Source organism: Ascaphus truei, chromosome 1, assembly GCF_040206685.1.
Source record: "Ascaphus truei isolate aAscTru1 chromosome 1, aAscTru1.hap1, whole genome shotgun sequence".
In the NCBI taxonomy this organism is placed as follows: domain Eukaryota; kingdom Metazoa; phylum Chordata; class Amphibia; order Anura; family Ascaphidae; genus Ascaphus; species Ascaphus truei.
This window is the reverse complement of record NC_134483.1, coordinates 2,309,157-2,327,901: the sequence shown is the minus strand read 5'-3', so window position 1 is coordinate 2,327,901 and position 18,745 is coordinate 2,309,157. Positions and strand designations below refer to the sequence as shown.

Sequence of the window (18,745 nt, the reverse complement as noted above, 5' to 3'; positions counted from 1 at the left end):
GGGTAGTATATGGAGAATTAGCAGCACACAGTAAGTTACAGAGCAGTATATAGAGAGGTACAGAGCAGTATAGAGAGGCACAGAGCAATATATAGAGAGGCAGAGGGCATTATATAGAGAGGCACAGGGCATTATATAGAGAATTAGCAGCACACAGTAAGTTATAGAGCAGTATATAGAGAGACACAGGGTAGTATATAGAGAGGCACAGGGCAGTATATAGAGAATTAGCAGCACACAGTAAGTTACAGAGCAGTATAGAGAGAGGCACAGAGCAGTATATAGAGAGGCACAGAGCACTATAGAGAGGCACAGAGCAATATATAGAGATGCACAGGGCATTATATAGAGAGGCACAGGGCAGTATATGGAGAATTAGCAGCACACAGTAAGTTACAGAGCAATATATAGAGAGGCACAGGGCAGTATATAGAGGCACAGGGCAACATATAGAGAGGCACAGGGCAGTATATAGAGAGGCACAGGGCATTATATAGAGAATTAGCAGCATACAGTAAGTTATAGAGCAGTATATAGAGAGACACAGGGTAGTATATAGAGAGGCACAGGGCAGTATATAGAGAATTAGCAGCACACAGTAAGTTACAGAGCAGTATAGAGAGAGGCACAGAGCAGTATATAGAGAGGCACAGAGCACTATAGAGAGGCACAGAGCAATATATAGAGATGCACAGGGCATTATATAGAGAGGCACAGGGCAGTATATGGAGAATTAGCAGCACACAGTATGTTACAGAGCAGTATATAGAGAGGCACAGGGCAGTATATAGAGAGGCACAGGGCAGTATATAGAGAGACACAGGGCAGTATATAGAGAGGCACAGGGCAATATATAGAGAATTAGCAGCACACAGTAAGTTACAGAGCAGTATATAGAGAGGCACAGGGTAGTATATAGAGAGGCACAGGGCAGTAGCAGCGCACAGTAAGTTACAGAGCAGTATATAGAGAGACACAGAGCAGTATATAGAGAGGCACAGAGCAGTATATAGAGAGGCACAGGGCAGTATATAGAGAAGCACAGAAAAGTATATAGAGAGGCACAGGGCAGTATATAGAGAGGCACAGGGCAGTATATAGAGAGGCACAGAGCAGTATAAAGAGAGGCACAGGGCAGTATATAGAGAATTAGCAGCACACACAGTAAGTTATAGAGCATTATATAGAGGCACAGGGCAGTATATAGAGAGGCACAGGGCAGTATATAGAGAGGCACAGGGCAGTATATAGAGAGGTACAGGGCAGTATATAGAGAGGCACAGGGCAGTATATAGAGAATTAGCAGCACACAGTATATAGAGAGGCACAGGGTAGTATATAGAGAATTAGCAGCACACACAGTAAGTTACAGAGCAGTATATAGAGAGGCACAGGGTAGTATATAGAGAGGCACAGGGCAGTATATAGAGAGGCACAGAGCAGTATATAGAGAGGCACAGAGCACTATATAGAGAGGCACAGAGCAGTAGCAGCGCACAGTAATTTACAGAGAAGTATATAGAGAAACACAGGGTAGTATATAGAGAGGCACAGAGCAGTATATAGTGAGGCACAGGGCAATATAAAGAGAATTAGCAGCACACAGTATGTTACAGAGCAGTATATAGAGAGGCACAGGGTAGTATATAGAGAGGCACAGGGCAATATAAAGAGAATAAGCAGCACACAGTATGTTACAGAGCAGTATATAGAGAGACACAGGGTAGTATATAGAGAGGCACAGGGCAATATAAAGAGAATTAGCAGCACACAGTATTTTACAGAGCAGTATATAGAGAGGCAGAGGGCAGTATATAGAGAGGCACAGAGCAGTATATAGAGAGGCACAGGGCAGTATATAGAGAGGCACAGGGCAGTATATAGAGAATTAGCAGCACACACAGTAAGTTACAGAGCAGTATATAGAGAGGCACAGGGTAGTATATAGAGAATTAGCAGCACACACAGTAAGTTACAGAGCAGTATATAGAGAGGCACAGGGTAGTATATAGAGAGGCACAGGGCAGTATATAGAGAGGCACAGAGCAGTATATAGAGAATTAGCATCACACAGTAAGTTACAGAGCAGTATATAGAGAGGCACAGGGCAGTATATATAGAGAGGCACAGAGCAGTATATAGAGAAGCACAGAGTAGTCTATAGAGAGGCACAGGGCAGTATATAGAGAGGCACAGGGCAGTATATAGAGAGGCACAGAGCAGTATATAGAGAGGCACATGGCAGTATATAGAGAGGCACAGGGCAGTATATAGAGAATTAGCAGCGCACAGTAAGTTACAGAGCAGTATATAGAGAGGCACAGGGCAGTATATAGAGAGGCACAGGGCAGTATATAGAGAGGCACAGGGCAGTATATAGAGAGGCACAGGGCAGTATATAGAGGCACAGGGCAGTATATAGAGAGGCACAGGGCAATATATAGAGAGGCACAGGGCAGTATACAGAGAATTAGCAGCACACAGTAAGTTACAGAGCAGTATATAGAGAGGCACAGGGCAGTATATAGAGAGGCACAGGGCAGTATATAGAGAGGCAGAGAGCAGTATATAGAGAGGCACAGGGCAGTATATAGAGAGGCACAGAGCAGTATATAGAGAATTAGCAGCACACAGTAAGTTACAGATCAGTATATAGAGAGGCACAGAGCAGTATATAGAGAGGCACAGGGCAGTATATAGAGAGGCACGGGGCAGTATACAGAGAATTAGCAGCACACAGTAAGTTACAGAGCAGTATATAGAGAGGCACAGGGCAGTATATAGAGAGGCACAGGGCAGTATATAGAGAGGCACAGGCCAGTATATAGAGAGACACAGGGCAGTATATAGAGAGGCACAGGGCAGTATATAGAGAGGCACAGGGCAGTATATAGAGAGGCACAGGGCAGTATATAGAGAGGCACAGGGCAGTATATAGAGAGGCACAGGGCAGTATATAGAGAGGCACAGGGCAGTATACAGAGATTTAGCAGCACACAGTAAGTTACAGAGCAGTATATAGAGAGGCACAGGGCAGTATATAGAGAGGCACAGGGCAGTATATAGAGAGGCAGAGAGCAGTATATAGAGAGGCACAGGGCTGTATATAGAGAGGCACAGAGCAGTATATAGAGAATTAGCAGCACACAGTAAGTTACAGAGCAGTATATAGAGAGGCACAGAGCAGTATATAGAGAGGCACAGGGCAGTATATAGAGAGGCACGGGGCAGTATACAGAGAATTAGCAGCACACAGTAAGTTACAGAGCAGTATATAGAGAGGCACAGGGCAGTATATAGAGAGGCACAGGGCAGTATATAGAGAGGCAGAGAGCAGTATATAGAGAGTCACAGGGCAGTATATAGAGAGGCACAGAGCAGTATATAGAGAATTAGCAGCACACAGTAAGTTACAGAGCAGTATATAGAGAGGCACAGGGCAGTATATAGAGAGGCACAGGGCAGTATATAGAGAGGCACGGGACAGTATACAGAGAATTAGCAGCACACAGTAAGTTACAGAGCAGTATATAGAGAGGCACAGGGCAGTGTATAGAGAGGCACAGAGCAGTATATAGAGAATTAGCAGCACACAGTAAGTTACAGAGCAGTATATAGAGAGGCACAGGGCAGTATATAGAGAGGCACGGGGCAGTATATAGAGAATTAGCAGCACACAGTAAGTTACAGAGCAGTATATAGAGACGCAGTGCACACAGGCGGCCAGCAGGGGGAGTTGTGCCCCTCCAGTTGGGCCGCTGTCCCTGTGTTTGTGGTATGACATCTGGAGGGAGAGGTAGAGGGGGAGGTGTGGTGTTAGAGGAGGGAGGGAGAGTTCTTGCAGAGCAGTGCTCCCTGTGCAGTGGGATAGCTGTGTTCTGTACCTCTCTCCTGCCTGCCCAGGGGAGGCCGGAGCCCACGCAGGCCGTGCAGCAGCCCGTGCCCGGGAGACTATGGCCCCCGTGCCCACCTGGATGTAAGACCTCTCCCCCTGAGCCACAGAGAGAGTTACTCCAGTCTGTTATCATGCCCAGATCTGGGTTCCCTGCCTTGGCACCCAGCACTGTGCCCGCCTTCTGCTTTCTACACTTCCTCCTCCTCTGCCCATCTTGTGCCCGCCAGAGCCCCCCTGCCAACCGCAACCTGACACTGGCCGTGGTCCTCCCCGAGAGTAACTTGCGCTATGCCTGGTCGTGGCCCCGTGTGGCACCAGCTCTGCGCATGGCAGTGGAGCGGGCACAGGGCGAGCTCCGACTTCTGCCTGGGTACCAAGTGGAGTTGGCCTTCCTCACCTCTGAGCTGGATGGGGCCTGCTCCGAGTATGTGGCTCCACTCAACGCCGTGGACCTGAGACTTTATCGCGACCCTGACGTGCTCTTCGGTCCTGGCTGCGTGTATCCCGCGGCCTCAGTCGCCCGCTTTGCCACACATTGGCGTCTACCCCTGATAACCGCGGGTGCCCTGGCCTTCGGCTTCAAGCAGGACGATGATCACTACAACACAACGGTGCGGACGGGCCCCACGGCGATCAAGCTGGGGGAGTTTGTGTCCCATCTCCATGAGCACTTCAACTGGAGCTCGAGGGCCGCGCTGGTTTATCACGACGTAAAGATGGACGACCGTCCGCACTACTTCATTATCGAGGGCGTCTTCCTGGCGCTGGACAAGGAGTTCAACAACCTCACCGTGCGCTACCAGATGTACCCAGAGGACGAGGACGTGGGCAGCGTGGTGCAGTTTATACGGAGCAATGGACGAGGTGAGTAATGGGGGGTGGTGGTTTGGTAAGAGGGTGGTCGACGGGTGTGACACTCTGTGGGATTATGGTTGTACAAAGATTGTGTGCCATAGACCAGATACATTTGCTTCCATTTGATCTGCGTGAGGACCACGGCTTTGCTGTTGTAAAGATGGCCATCTCCTCACAGTGGCGTGGCCGTGACACCTTGGGTATGAGACTGGTTGGAGTTGGGCTTGTTTTCAGTGGCATTGGTCTGACACTGGTTCAGGGTGGCGTTGGTCTGACACTGGTTCAGGGTGGCGTTGGTCTGACACTGGTTCAGGGTGGCGTTGGTCTGACACTGGTTCAGGGTGGCGTTGGTCTGACACTGGTTCAGGGTGGCGTTGGTCTGACACTGGTTCAGGGTGGCGTTGGTCTGACACTGGTTCAGGGTGGCGTTGGTCTGACACTGCTTCAGGGTGGCGTTGGTCTGACACTGGTTCAGGGTGGCGTTGGTCTGACACTGGTTCAGGGTGGCGTTGGTCTGACACTGGTTCAGGGTGGCGTTGGTCTGACACTGGTTCAGGGTGGCGTTGGTCTGACACTGGTTCAGGGTGGCGTTGGTCTGACATTGGTTCAGGGTGGCGTTGGTCTGACACTGGTTCAGGGTGGCTTTGGTCTGACACTGCTTCAGGGTGGCGTTGGTCTGACACTGGTTCAGGGTGGCGTTGGTCTGACAGTGCTTCAGGGTGGCGTTGGTCTGACACTGCTTCAGGGTGGCGTTGGTCTGACAGTGCTTCAGGGTGGCGTTGGACTGACACTGCTTCAGGGTGGCGTTGGTCTGACACTGGTTCAGGGTAGCGTTGGTCTGACACTGGTTCAGGGTGGCGTTGATGCGTATTGAAGGATTGGCTTCCATTTAATATTGCTGGCCATGCTCATTGGCCTTGGGATGTTTTGGTTTAGCATTTGCTGTTGGTCAAGGACTGGACATTTTAAAGATGGTTGCTACCCTCTGTTGGCATGAGAGTGGTGACACAGGTGGTACGGGGTTGTCTCCAAGGCCTCTTGTAGAAGTGGTGATGATAATTGGATTATGGTTGGACTGTGGTTCCAGTTAATATTCTAAACATGGGACGATGATGATGATGATGATGATGATGATGATGATGATGATGATGATGATGATGACGATTGATGATGATGATGATGATGATGATGATGATGATGATGATGATGATGATGATGATGATGATGATGATGATGATGATGATGATGATGATCGATGATGATGGACGATGATGATGGACGATGATGATTGACGAGGATGAGGATGAGGATGATGATGATGATGATGATGATGATGATGATGATGATGATGATGATGATGATGATGATGATGATGATGATGGGATATCAAAGTAGTTTGGGTTATGACTTGGTTCCCTATCACCTCCCTGTTTGACATGAGAATGGCTGTTCGCAGTGATAGATAGCACTGTATCTCACCCATCCCGGGACAGCGGTGGCATTTCCAGTTATGTCTTATTCAGGGTCTGGGCGCTGTATGCCTGAGGGTCTGGGTGCTGTATGCCTGAGGGTCTGGATGCTGTATGCCTGAGGGTCTGGGTGCTGTATGCCTGAGGGTCTGGACGCTGTATGCCTGAGGGTCTGGGTGCTGTATGCCTGAGGGTCTGGGCGCTGTATGCCTGAGGGTTTGGATGCTGTATGCCTGAGGGTCTGGGTGCTGTATGCCTGAGGGTTTGGGTGCTGTATGCCTGAGGGTCTGGACGCTGTATGCCTGAGGGTCTGGGTGCTGTATGCCTGAGGGTTTGGATGCTGTATGCCTGAGGGTCTGGATGCTGTATGCCTGAGGGTCTGGACGCTGTATGCCTGAGGGTTTGGATGCTGTATGCCTGAGGGTCTGGGTGCTTTATGCCTGAGGGTCTGGGTGCTGTATGCCTGAGGGTCTGGGTGCTGTATGCCTGAGGGTCTGGGTGCTTTATGCCTGTGGGTCTGGGTGCTGTATGCCTGAGGGTCTGGGTGCTGTATGCCTGAGGGTCTGGGTGCTGTATGCCTGAGGGTCTGGGTGCTGTATGCCTGAGGGTCTGGGTGCTTTATGCCTGAGGGTCTGGGTGCTGTATGCCTGAGGGTCTGGGTGCTGTATGCCTGAGGGTCTGGGTGCTGTATGCCTGAGGGTCTGGGTGCTGTATGCCTGAGGGTCTGGGCGCTGTATGCCTGAGGGTCTGGGCGCTGTATGCCTGAGGGTCTGGGTGCTGTATGCCTGAGGGTCTGGGCGCTGTATGCCTGAGGGTTTGGGTGCTGTATGCCTGAGGGTTTGGGTGCTGTATGCCTGAGGGTCTGGGCGCTGTATGCCTGAGGGTCTGGACGCTGTATGCCCGAGGGTCTGGATGCTGTATGCCTGAGGGTCTGGATGCTGTATGCCTGAGGGTCTGGGTGCTGTATGCCTGAGGGTCTGGACGCTGTATGCCTGAGGGTCTGGGTGCTGTATGCCTGAGGGTCTGGGTGCTGTATGCCTGAGGGTCTGGGTGCTGTATGCCTGAGGGCCTGGATGCTGTATGCCTGAGGGCCTGGATGCTGTATGCCTGAGGGTCTGGACGCTGTATGCCTGAGGGCCTGGGTGGTGTATGCCTGAGGGTCTGGATGCTGTATGCCCGAGGGTCTGGATGCTTTATGCCTGAGGGTCTGGGTGCTGTATGCCTGAGGGTCTGGGTGCTGTATGCCTGAGGGTCTGGGTGCTGAGGGTCTGGACGCTGCATGCTTGAGGGTCTGGGTGCTGTATGCCTGAGGGTCTGGGTGCTGTATGCCTGAGGGTCTGGGTGCTGTATGCCTGAGGGTCTGGGTGCTGTATGCCTGAGGGTCTGGGTGCTGTATGCCTGAGGGTCTGGGTGCTGTATGCCTGAGGGTCTGGGTGCTGTATGCCTGAGGGTCTGGGTGCTGTATGCCGGAGGGTCTGGGTGCTGTATGCCTGAGGGTCTGGATGCTGTATGCCTGAGGGTCTGGGTGCTGTATGCCTGAGGGTCTGGATGCTGTATGCCTGAGGGTCTGGATGCTGTATGCCTGAGGGTCTGGGTGCTGTATGCCTGAGGGTCTGGATGCTGTATGCCTGAGGGTCTGGAAGCTGTATGCCTGAGGGTCTGGATGCTGTATGCCTGAGGGTCTGGACGCTGTATGCCTGAGGGTCTGGGCGCTGTATGCCTGAGGGTCTGGGTGCTCAATGCCTGAGGGTCTGGGTGCTGTATGCCTGAGGGTCTGGGTGCTGTATGCCTGAGGGTCTGGATGCTGGATGCCTGAGGGTCTGGATGCTGTATGCCTGAGGGTCTGGATGCTGTATGCCTGAGGGTCTGGATGCTGTATGCCTGAGGGTCTGGATGCTGTATGCCTGAGGGTCTGGATGCTGTATGCCTTAGGGTCTGGGTGCTGTATGCCTGAGGGTCTGGGTGCTGAGGTTCTGGACGCTGTATGCCTGAGGGTCTGGACGCTGTATGCCTGAGGGTCTGGACGCTGTATGCCTGAGGGTCTGGACGCTGTATGCCTGAGGGTCTGGACGCTGTATGCCTGAGGGTCTGGATGCTGTATGCCTGAGTGTCTGGACGCTGTATGCCTGAGGGTCTGGATGCTGTATGCCTGAGGGTCTGGGTGCTGAGGGTCTGGACGCTGTATGCCTGAGGGCCTGGGTGCTGAGGGTCTGGGTGCTGTATGCCTGAGGGTCTGGGTAATGTATGCCTGAGGGTCTGGGTGCTGTATGCCTTAGGGTCTGGGTGCTGTATGCCTGAGGGTCTGGGTGCTGTATGCCTGAGGGTCTGGATGCTGTTTGCCTGAGGGTCTGGACGCTGTATGCCTGAGGGTCTGGACGCTGTATGCCTGAGGGTCTGGACGCTGTATGCCTGAGGGTCTGGGTGCTGTATGCCTGAGGGTCTGGATGCTGTATGCCTGAGGGTCTGGGTGCTGTATGCCTGAGGGTCTGGATGCTGTATGCCTGAGGGTCTGGGTGCTGTATGCCTGAGGGTCTGGATGCTGTATGCCTGAGGGTCTGGATGCTGTATGCCTGAGGGTCTGGACGCTGTATGCCTGAGGGGCTGGACGCTGTATTCCTGAGGGCCTGGACGCTGTATGCCTGAGGGGCTGGCGCTGTATGCCTGAGGGGCTGGACGCTGTATGCCTGAGGGGCTGGACACTGTATGCCTGAGGGTCTGGGTGCTGTATGCCTGAGGGTCTGGGTGCTGTATGCCTGAGGGTCTGGGTGCTGAGGGTCTGGGTGCTGTATGCCTGAGGGTCTGGATGCTGTATGCTGTATGCCTGAGGGGCTGGACGCTGTATTCCTGAGGGTCTGGACGCTGTATGCCTGAGGGGCTGGACGCTGTATGCCTGAGGGTCTGGATGCTGTATGCCTGAGGGGCTGGACGCTGTATGCCTGAGGGTCTGGATGCTGTATGCCTGAGGGTCTGGATGCTGTATGCCTGAGGGTCTGGATGCTGTATGCCTGAGGGTCTGGGTGCTGTATGCCTGAGGGTCTGGGTGCTGTATGCCTGAGGGTCTGGGTGCTGAGGGTCTGGACGCTGTATGCCTGAGGGTCTGGACGCTGTATGCCTGAGGGTCTGGACGCTGTATGCCTGGGGGTCTGGATGCTGTATGCCTGAGGGTCTGGATGCTGTATGCCTGAGGGTCTGGGTGCTGTATGCCTGAGGGTCTGGATGCTGTATGCCTGAGGGTCTGGGTGCTGTATGCCTGAGGGTCTGGATGCTGTATGCCTGAGGGTCTGGATGCTGTATGCCTGAGGGGCTGGACGCTGTATGCCTGAGGGTCTGGGTGCTGTATGCCTGAGGGTCTGGGTGCTGTATGCCTGAGGGCCTGGATGCTGTATGCCTGAGGGTCTGGATGCTGTATGCCTGAGGGCCTGGGTGCTGTATGCCTGAGGGTCTGGATGCTGTATGCCTGAGGGTCTGGGCGCTGTATGCCTGAGGGTCTGGATGCTGTATGCCTGAGGGTCTGGGTGCTGTATGCCTGAGGGTCTGGGTGCTGTATGCCTGAGGGTCTGGGTGCTGTATGCCTGAGGGTCTGGGTGCTGTATGCCTGAGGGTCTGGGTGCTGTATGCCTGAGGGTCTGGGTGCTGTATGCCTGAGGGTCTGGGTGCTGTATGCCTGAGGGTCTGGATGCTGTATGCTGTATGCCTGAGGGTCTGGACGCTGTATGCCTGAGGGGCTGGACACTGTATGCCTGAGGGTCTGGACGCTGTATGCCTGAGGGTCTGGACGCTGTATGCCTGAGGGTCTGGGTGCTGAGGGTCTGGGTGCTGTATGCCTGAGGGTCTGGGTGCTGTATGCCTGAGGGCCTGGGTGCTGTATGCCTGAGGGTCTGGGTGCTGTATGCCTGAGGGGCTGGACGCTGTATGCCTGAGGGTCTGGGTGCTGTATGCCTGAGGGTCTGGGTGCTGAGGGTCTGGGTGCTGTATGCCTGAGGGTCTGGGTGCTGTATGCCTGAGGGTCTGGGTGCTGAGGGTCTGGGTGCTGTATGCCTGAGGATCTGGGTGCTGTATGCCTGAGGGTCTGGGTGCTGTATGCCTGAGGGTCTGGGTGCTGTATGCCTGAGGGTCTGGATGCTGTATGCCTGAGGGTCTGGGTGCTGTATGTCTGAGGGTCTGGATGCTGTATTGCTGAGGGTCTGGGTGCTGTATGCCTGAGGGTCTGGGTGCTGTATGCCTGAGGGTCTGGGTGCTGTATGCCTGAGGGCCTGGATGCTGTATGCCTGAGGGTCTGGGCGCTGTATGCCTGAGGGTCTGGGCGCTGTATTCCTGAGGGTCTGGGTGCTGTATGCCTGAGGGTCTGGGTGCTGTATGCCCGAGGGTCTGGACGCTGTATGCCTGAGGGGCTGGACGCTGTATGCCTGAGGGTCTGGATGCTGTATGCCTGAGGGTCTGGGTGCTGTATGCCTGAGGGTCTGGGCGCTGTATGCCTGAGGGTCTGGGCGCTGTATGCCTGAGGGTCTGGATGCTGTATGCCTGAGGGTCTGGATGCTGTATGCCTGAGGGTCTGGGTGCTGTATGCCTGAGGGTCTGGGTGCTGAGGGTCTGGGTGCTGTATGCCTGAGGGTCTGGGTGCTGTATGCCTGAGGGCCTGGATGCTGTATGCCTGAGGGTCTGGGCGCTGTATGCCTGAGGGTCTGGGTGCTGAGGGTCTGGGCCCTGTATGCCTGAGGGTCTGGGTGCTGTATGCCTGAGGGTCTGGGTGCTGTATGCCTGAGGGTCTGGGTGCTGAGGGTCTGGGTGCTGTATGCCTGAGGGTCTGGGTGCTGTATGCCTGAGGGTCTGGGTGCTGAGGGTCTGGGTGCTGTATGCCTGAGGGTCTGGGTGCTGTATGCCTGAGGGCCTGGACGCTGTATGCCTGAGGGTCTGGGTGCTGTATGCCTGAGGGTCTGGGCGCTGTATGCCTGAGGGGCTGGACGCTGTATGCCTGAGGGTCTGGACGCTGTATGCCTGAGGGTCTGGGTGCTGTATGCCTGAGGGTCTGGGTGCTGTATGCCTGAGGGTCTGGACGCTGTATGCCTGAGGGTCTGGATGCTGTATGCCTGAGGGTCTGGGTGCTGAGGGGCTGGACGCTGTAGGCCTGAGGGTCTGGATGCTGTATGCCTGAGGGTCTGGGTGCTGTATGCCTGAGGGTCTGGATGCTGTATGCCTGAGGGTCTGGGTGCTGTATGCCTGAGGGTCTGGGTGCTGTATGCCTGAGGGTCTGGATGCTGTATGCCTGAGGGTCTGGGTGCTGTATGCCTGAGGGTCTGGGCGCTGTATGCCTGAGGGTCTGGGTGCTGTATGCCTGAGGGTCTGGGCGCTGTATGCCTGAGGGTCTGGGTGCTGTATGCCTGAGGGTCTGGGTGCTGTATGCCTGAGGGTCTGGATGCTGTATGCCTGAGGGTCTGGGTGCTGTATGCCTGAGGGGCTGGACACTGTATGCCTGAGGGTCTGGGTGCTGTATGCCTGAGGGTCTGGGCGCTGTATGCCTGAGGGTCTGGGTGCTGAGGGTCTGGGCCCTGTATGCCTGAGGGTCTGGGTGCTGAGGGTCTGGGCCCTGTATGCCTGAGGGTCTGGGTGCTGTATGCCTGAGGGTCTGGATGCTGAGGGTCTGGGTGCTGTATGCCTGAGGGTCTGGGTGCTGTATGCCTGAGGGTCTGGGTGCTGAGGGTCTGGGTGCTGTATGCCTGAGGGTCTGGGTGCTGAGGGTCTGGATGCTGGATGCCTGAGGGGCTGGGTGCTGTATGCCTGAGGGTCTGGGTGCTGAGGGTCTGGATGCTGGATGCCTGAGGGTCTGGGTGCTGTATGCCTGAGGGTCTGGGTGCTGTATGCCTGAGGGTCTGGGTGCTGAGGGTCTGGATGCTGGATGCCTGAGGGTCTGGGTGCTGTATGCCTGAGGGTCTGGGTGCTGTATGCCTGAGGGTCTGGGTGCTGAGGGTCTGGATGCTGGATGCCTGAGGGTCTGGGTGCTGTATGCCTGAGGGTCTGGGTGCTGTATGCCTGAGGGTCTGGGTGCTGAGGGTCTGGGCCCTGTATGCCTGAGGGTCTGGACGCTGTATGCCTGAGGGTCTGGATGCTGTATGCCTGAGGGTCTGGGTGCTGTATGCCTGAGGGTCTGGGTGCTGTATGCCTGAGGGTCTGGGTGCTGTATGCCTGAGGGTCTGGGTGCTGTATGCCTGAGGGTCTGGGTGCTGTATGCCTGAGGGTCTGGGTGCTGTATGCCTGAGGGTCTGGGTGCTGTATGCCTGAGGGTCTGGGTGCTGTATGCCTGAGGGTCTGGGTGCTGTATGCCTGAGGGGCTGGACGCTGTATGCCTGAGGATCTGGGTGCTGTATGCCTGAGGGTCTGGATGCTGTATGCCTGAGGGTCTGGGTGCTGTATGCCTGAGGTCTGGGTGCTGTATGCCTGAGGGTTTGGGTGCTGTATGCCTGAGGGTCTGGGTGCTGAGGGTCTGGGTGCTGTATGCCTGAGGGTCTGGGTGCTGTATGCCTGAGGGTCTGGGTGCTGTATGCCTGAGGGTCTGGGTGCTGTATGCCTGAGGGTCTGGGTGCTGTATGCCTGAGGGTTTGGATGCTGTATGCCTGAGGGTCTGGGTGCTGAGGGTCTGGGTGCTGTATGCTTGAGGGTCTGGGTGCTGTATGCCTGAGGGTCTGGGTGCTGTATGCCTGAGGGTCTGGGTGCTGTATGCCTGAGGGTCTGGGTGCTGTATGCCTGAGGGTCTGGGTGCTGTATGCCTGAGGGTCTGGGTGCTGTATGCCTGAGGGTCTGGGTGCTGAGGTTCTGGGTGCTGTATGCCTGAGGGTCTGGGTGCTGTATGCCTGAGGGTCTGGGTGCTGTATGCCTGAGGGTCTGGGTGCTGTATGCCTGAGGGTCTGGACGCTTTATGCCTGAGGGTCTGGATGCTGTATGCCTGAGGGTCTGGATGCTGTATGCCTGAGGGTCTGGACGCTTTATGCCTGAGGGTCTGGATGCTGTATGCCTGAGTGTCTGGATGCTGTATGCCTGAGGGTCTGGGTGCTGTATGCCTGAGGGTCTGGACGCTGTATGCCTGAGGGTCTGGACGCTGTATGCCTGTGGGTCTGGACGCTGTATGCCTGAGGGTCTGGACGCTGTATGCCTGAGGGTCTGGATGCTGTATGCCTGAGGGTCTGGGTGCTGAGGGTCTGGGTGCTGTATGCCTGAGGGTCTGGGTGCTGTATGCCTGAGGGTCTGGATGCTGTATGCCTGAGGGTCTGGGTGCTGAGGGTCTGGGTGCTGTATGCCTGAGTGTCTGGATGCTGTATGCCTGAGGGTCTGGGTGCTGTATGCCTGAGGGTCTGGACGCTGTATGCCTGAGGGTCTGGACGCTGTATGCCTGTGGGTCTGGACGCTGTATGCCTGAGGGTCTGGACGCTGTATGCCTGAGGGTCTGGATGCTGTATGCCTGAGGGTCTGGGTGCTGAGGGTCTGGGTGCTGTATGCCTGAGGGTCTGGGTGCTGTATGCCTGAGGGTCTGGGTGCTGAGGTTCTGGGTGCTGTATGCCTGAGGGTCTGGGTGCTGTATGCCTGAGGGTCTGGGTGCTGTATGCCTGAGGGTCTGGGTGCTGTATGCCTGAGGGTCTGGACGCTTTATGCCTGAGGGTCTGAATGCTGTATGCCTGAGGGTCTGGATGCTGTATGCCTGAGGGTCTGGACGCTTTATGCCTGAGGGTCTGGATGCTGTATGCCTGAGTGTCTGGATGCTGTATGCCTGAGGGTCTGGGTGCTGTATGCCTGAGGGTCTGGACGCTGTATGCCTGAGGGTCTGGACGCTGTATGCCTGTGGGTCTGGACGCTGTATGCCTGAGGGTCTGGACGCTGTATGCCTGAGGGTCTGGATGCTGTATGCCTGAGGGTCTGGGTGCTGAGGGTCTGGGTGCTGTATGCCTGAGGGTCTGGGTGCTGTATGCCTGAGGGTCTGGACGCTGTATGCCTGAGGGTTTGGGTGCTGTATGCCTGAGGGTCTGGACGCTGTATGCCTGAGGGTCTGGACGCTTTATGCCTGAGGGTCTGGATGCTGTATGCCTGAGGGTCTGGATGCTGGATGCCTGAGGGTCTGGGTGCTGTATGCCTGAGGGTCTGGGTGCTGTATGCCTGAGGGTCTGGGTGCTGAGGGTCTGGATGCTGGATGCCTGAGGGTCTGGGTGCTGTATGCCTGAGGGTCTGGGTGCTGTATGCCTGAGGGTCTGGGTGCTGAGGGTCTGGGCCCTGTATGCCTGAGGGTCTGGACGCTGTATGCCTGAGGGTCTGGATGCTGTATGCCTGAGGGTCTGGGTGCTGTATGCCTGAGGGTCTGGGTGCTGTATGCCTGAGGGTCTGGGTGCTGTATGCCTGAGGGTCTGGGTGCTGTATGCCTGAGGGTCTGGGTGCTGTATGCCTGAGGGTCTGGGTGCTGTATGCCTGAGGGTCTGGGTGCTGTATGCCTGAGGGTCTGGGTGCTGTATGCCTGAGGGTCTGGGTGCTGTATGCCTGAGGGGCTGGACGCTGTATGCCTGAGGATCTGGGTGCTGTATGCCTGAGGGTCTGGACGCTGTATGCCTGAGGGTCTGGGTGCTGAGGGTCTGGGTGCTGTATGCCTGAGGGTCTGGGTGCTGTATGCCTGAGGGCCTGGGTGCTGTATGCCTGAGGGTCTGGGTGCTGTATGCCTGAGGGGCTGGACGCTGTATGCCTGAGGGTCTGGGTGCTGTATGCCTGAGGGTCTGGGTGCTGAGGGTCTGGGTGCTGTATGCCTGAGGGTCTGGGTGCTGTATGCCTGAGGGTCTGGGTGCTGAGGGTCTGGGTGCTGTATGCCTGAGGATCTGGGTGCTGTATGCCTGAGGGTCTGGGTGCTGTATGCCTGAGGGTCTGGGTGCTGTATGCCTGAGGGTCTGGATGCTGTATGCCTGAGGGTCTGGGTGCTGTATGTCTGAGGGTCTGGATGCTGTATTGCTGAGGGTCTGGGTGCTGTATGCCTGAGGGTCTGGGTGCTGTATGCCTGAGGGTCTGGGTGCTGTATGCCTGAGGGCCTGGATGCTGTATGCCTGAGGGTCTGGGCGCTGTATGCCTGAGGGTCTGGGCGCTGTATTCCTGAGGGTCTGGGTGCTGTATGCCTGAGGGTCTGGGTGCTGTATGCCCGAGGGTCTGGACGCTGTATGCCTGAGGGGCTGGACGCTGTATGCCTGAGGGTCTGGATGCTGTATGCCTGAGGGTCTGGGTGCTGTATGCCTGAGGGTCTGGGCGCTGTATGCCTGAGGGTCTGGGCGCTGTATGCCTGAGGGTCTGGATGCTGTATGCCTGAGGGTCTGGATGCTGTATGCCTGAGGGTCTGGGTGCTGTATGCCTGAGGGTCTGGGTGCTGAGGGTCTGGGTGCTGTATGCCTGAGGGTCTGGGTGCTGTATGCCTGAGGGCCTGGATGCTGTATGCCTGAGGGTCTGGGCGCTGTATGCCTGAGGGTCTGGGTGCTGAGGGTCTGGGCCCTGTATGCCTGAGGGTCTGGGTGCTGTATGCCTGAGGGTCTGGGTGCTGTATGCCTGAGGGTCTGGGTGCTGAGGGTCTGGGTGCTGTATGCCTGAGGGTCTGGGTGCTGTATGCCTGAGGGTCTGGGTGCTGAGGGTCTGGGTGCTGTATGCCTGAGGGTCTGGGTGCTGTATGCCTGAGGGCCTGGACGCTGTATGCCTGAGGGTCTGGGTGCTGTATGCCTGAGGGTCTGGGCGCTGTATGCCTGAGGGGCTGGACGCTGTATGCCTGAGGGTCTGGACGCTGTATGCCTGAGGGTCTGGGTGCTGTATGCCTGAGGGTCTGGGTGCTGTATGCCTGAGGGTCTGGACGCTGTATGCCTGAGGGTCTGGATGCTGTATGCCTGAGGGTCTGGGTGCTGAGGGGCTGGACGCTGTAGGCCTGAGGGTCTGGATGCTGTATGCCTGAGGGTCTGGGTGCTGTATGCCTGAGGGTCTGGATGCTGTATGCCTGAGGGTCTGGGTGCTGTATGCCTGAGGGTCTGGGTGCTGTATGCCTGAGGGTCTGGATGCTGTATGCCTGAGGGTCTGGGTGCTGTATGCCTGAGGGTCTGGGCGCTGTATGCCTGAGGGTCTGGGTGCTGTATGCCTGAGGGTCTGGGCGCTGTATGCCTGAGGGTCTGGGTGCTGTATGCCTGAGGGTCTGGGTGCTGTATGCCTGAGGGTCTGGATGCTGTATGCCTGAGGGTCTGGGTGCTGTATGCCTGAGGGGCTGGACACTGTATGCCTGAGGGTCTGGGTGCTGTATGCCTGAGGGTCTGGGCGCTGTATGCCTGAGGGTCTGGGTGCTGAGGGTCTGAGCCCTGTATGCCTGAGGGTCTGGGTGCTGAGGGTCTGGGCCCTGTATGCCTGAGGGTCTGGGTGCTGTATGCCTGAGGGTCTGGATGCTGAGGGTCTGGGTGCTGTATGCCTGAGGGTCTGGGTGCTGTATGCCTGAGGGTCTGGGTGCTGAGGGTCTGGGTGCTGTATGCCTGAGGGTCTGGGTGCTGAGGGTCTGGATGCTGGATGCCTGAGGGGCTGGGTGCTGTATGCCTGAGGGTCTGGGTGCTGAGGGTCTGGATGCTGGATGCCTGAGGGTCTGGGTGCTGTATGCCTGAGGGTCTGGGTGCTGTATGCCTGAGGGTCTGGGTGCTGAGGGTCTGGATGCTGGATGCCTGAGGGTCTGGGTGCTGTATGCCTGAGGGTCTGGGTGCTGTATGCCTGAGGGTCTGGGTGCTGAGGGTCTGGATGCTGGATGCCTGAGGGTCTGGGTGCTGTATGCCTGAGGGTCTGGGTGCTGTATGCCTGAGGGTCTGGGTGCTGAGGGTCTGGGCCCTGTATGCCTGAGGGTCTGGACGCTGTATGCCTGAGGGTCTGGATGCTGTATGCCTGAGGGTCTGGGTGCTGTATGCCTGAGGGTCTGGGTGCTGTATGCCTGAGGGTCTGGGTGCTGTATGCCTGAGGGTCTGGGTGCTGTATGCCTGAGGGTCTGGGTGCTGTATGCCTGAGGGTCTGGGTGCTGTATGCCTGAGGGTCTGGGTGCTGTATGCCTGAGGGTCTGGGTGCTGTATGCCTGAGGGTCTGGGTGCTGTATGCCTGAGGGGCTGGACGCTGTATGCCTGAGGATCTGGGTGCTGTATGCCTGAGGGTCTGGATGCTGTATGCCTGAGGGTCTGGGTGCTGTATGCCTGAGGTCTGGGTGCTGTATGCCTGAGGGTTTGGGTGCTGTATGCCTGAGGGTCTGGGTGCTGAGGGTCTGGGTGCTGTATGCCTGAGGGTCTGGGTGCTGTATGCCTGAGGGTCTGGGTGCTGTATGCCTGAGGGTCTGGGTGCTGTATGCCTGAGGGTCTGGGTGCTGTATGCCTGAGGGTTTGGATGCTGTATGCCTGAGGGTCTGGGTGCTGAGGGTCTGGGTGCTGTATGCTTGAGGGTCTGGGTGCTGTATGCCTGAGGGTCTGGGTGCTGTATGCCTGAGGGTCTGGGTGCTGTATGCCTGAGGGTCTGGGTGCTGTATGCCTGAGGGTCTGGGTGCTGTATGCCTGAGGGTCTGGGTGCTGTATGCCTGAGGGTCTGGGTGCTGAGGTTCTGGGTGCTGTATGCCTGAGGGTCTGGGTGCTGTATGCCTGAGGGTCTGGGTGCTGTATGCCTGAGGGTCTGGGTGCTGTATGCCTGAGGGTCTGGACGCTTTATGCCTGAGGGTCTGGATGCTGTATGCCTGAGGGTCTGGATGCTGTATGCCTGAGGGTCTGGACGCTTTATGCCTGAGGGTCTGGATGCTGTATGCCTGAGTGTCTGGATGCTGTATGCCTGAGGGTCTGGGTGCTGTATGCCTGAGGGTCTGGACGCTGTATGCCTGAGGGTCTGGACGCTGTATGCCTGTGGGTCTGGACGCTGTATGCCTGAGGGTCTGGACGCTGTATGCCTGAGGGTCTGGATGCTGTATGCCTGAGGGTCTGGGTGCTGAGGGTCTGGGTGCTGTATGCCTGAGGGTCTGGGTGCTGTATGCCTGAGGGTCTGGATGCTGTATGCCTGAGGGTCTGGGTGCTGAGGGTCTGGGTGCTGTATGCCTGAGTGTCTGGATGCTGTATGCCTGAGGGTCTGGGTGCTGTATGCCTGAGGGTCTGGACGCTGTATGCCTGAGGGTCTGGACGCTGTATGCCTGTGGGTCTGGACGCTGTATGCCTGAGGGTCTGGACGCTGTATGCCTGAGGGTCTGGATGCTGTATGCCTGAGGGTCTGGGTGCTGAGGGTCTGGGTGCTGTATGCCTGAGGGTCTGGGTGCTGTATGCCTGAGGGTCTGGGTGCTGAGGTTCTGGGTGCTGTATGCCTGAGGGTCTGGGTGCTGTATGCCTGAGGGTCTGGGTGCTGTATGCCTGAGGGTCTGGGTGCTGTATGCCTGAGGGTCTGGACGCTTTATGCCTGAGGGTCTGAATGCTGTATGCCTGAGGGTCTGGATGCTGTATGCCTGAGGGTCTGGACGCTTTATGCCTGAGGGTCTGGATGCTGT

At 56.6% G+C, this 18,745-nt stretch overlaps 1 protein-coding gene across 1 annotated transcript in view; it reads left to right on the top strand.

The window, feature by feature from the left end:
* Window positions 1-3,836: 3,836 nt before the first annotated feature.
* Window positions 3,837-18,745, top strand: part of LOC142472343 (atrial natriuretic peptide receptor 2-like) — a 146,692-nt gene continuing 131,783 nt past the window's right edge. Inside the window, exon 1 of the mRNA XM_075579407.1 lies at window positions 3,837-4,759. Within this exon, the coding sequence (XP_075435522.1) occupies window positions 4,027-4,759 (733 nt within the window). The 5' untranslated portion in view covers window positions 3,837-4,026. The remainder of the gene's footprint in view (window positions 4,760-18,745) is intronic.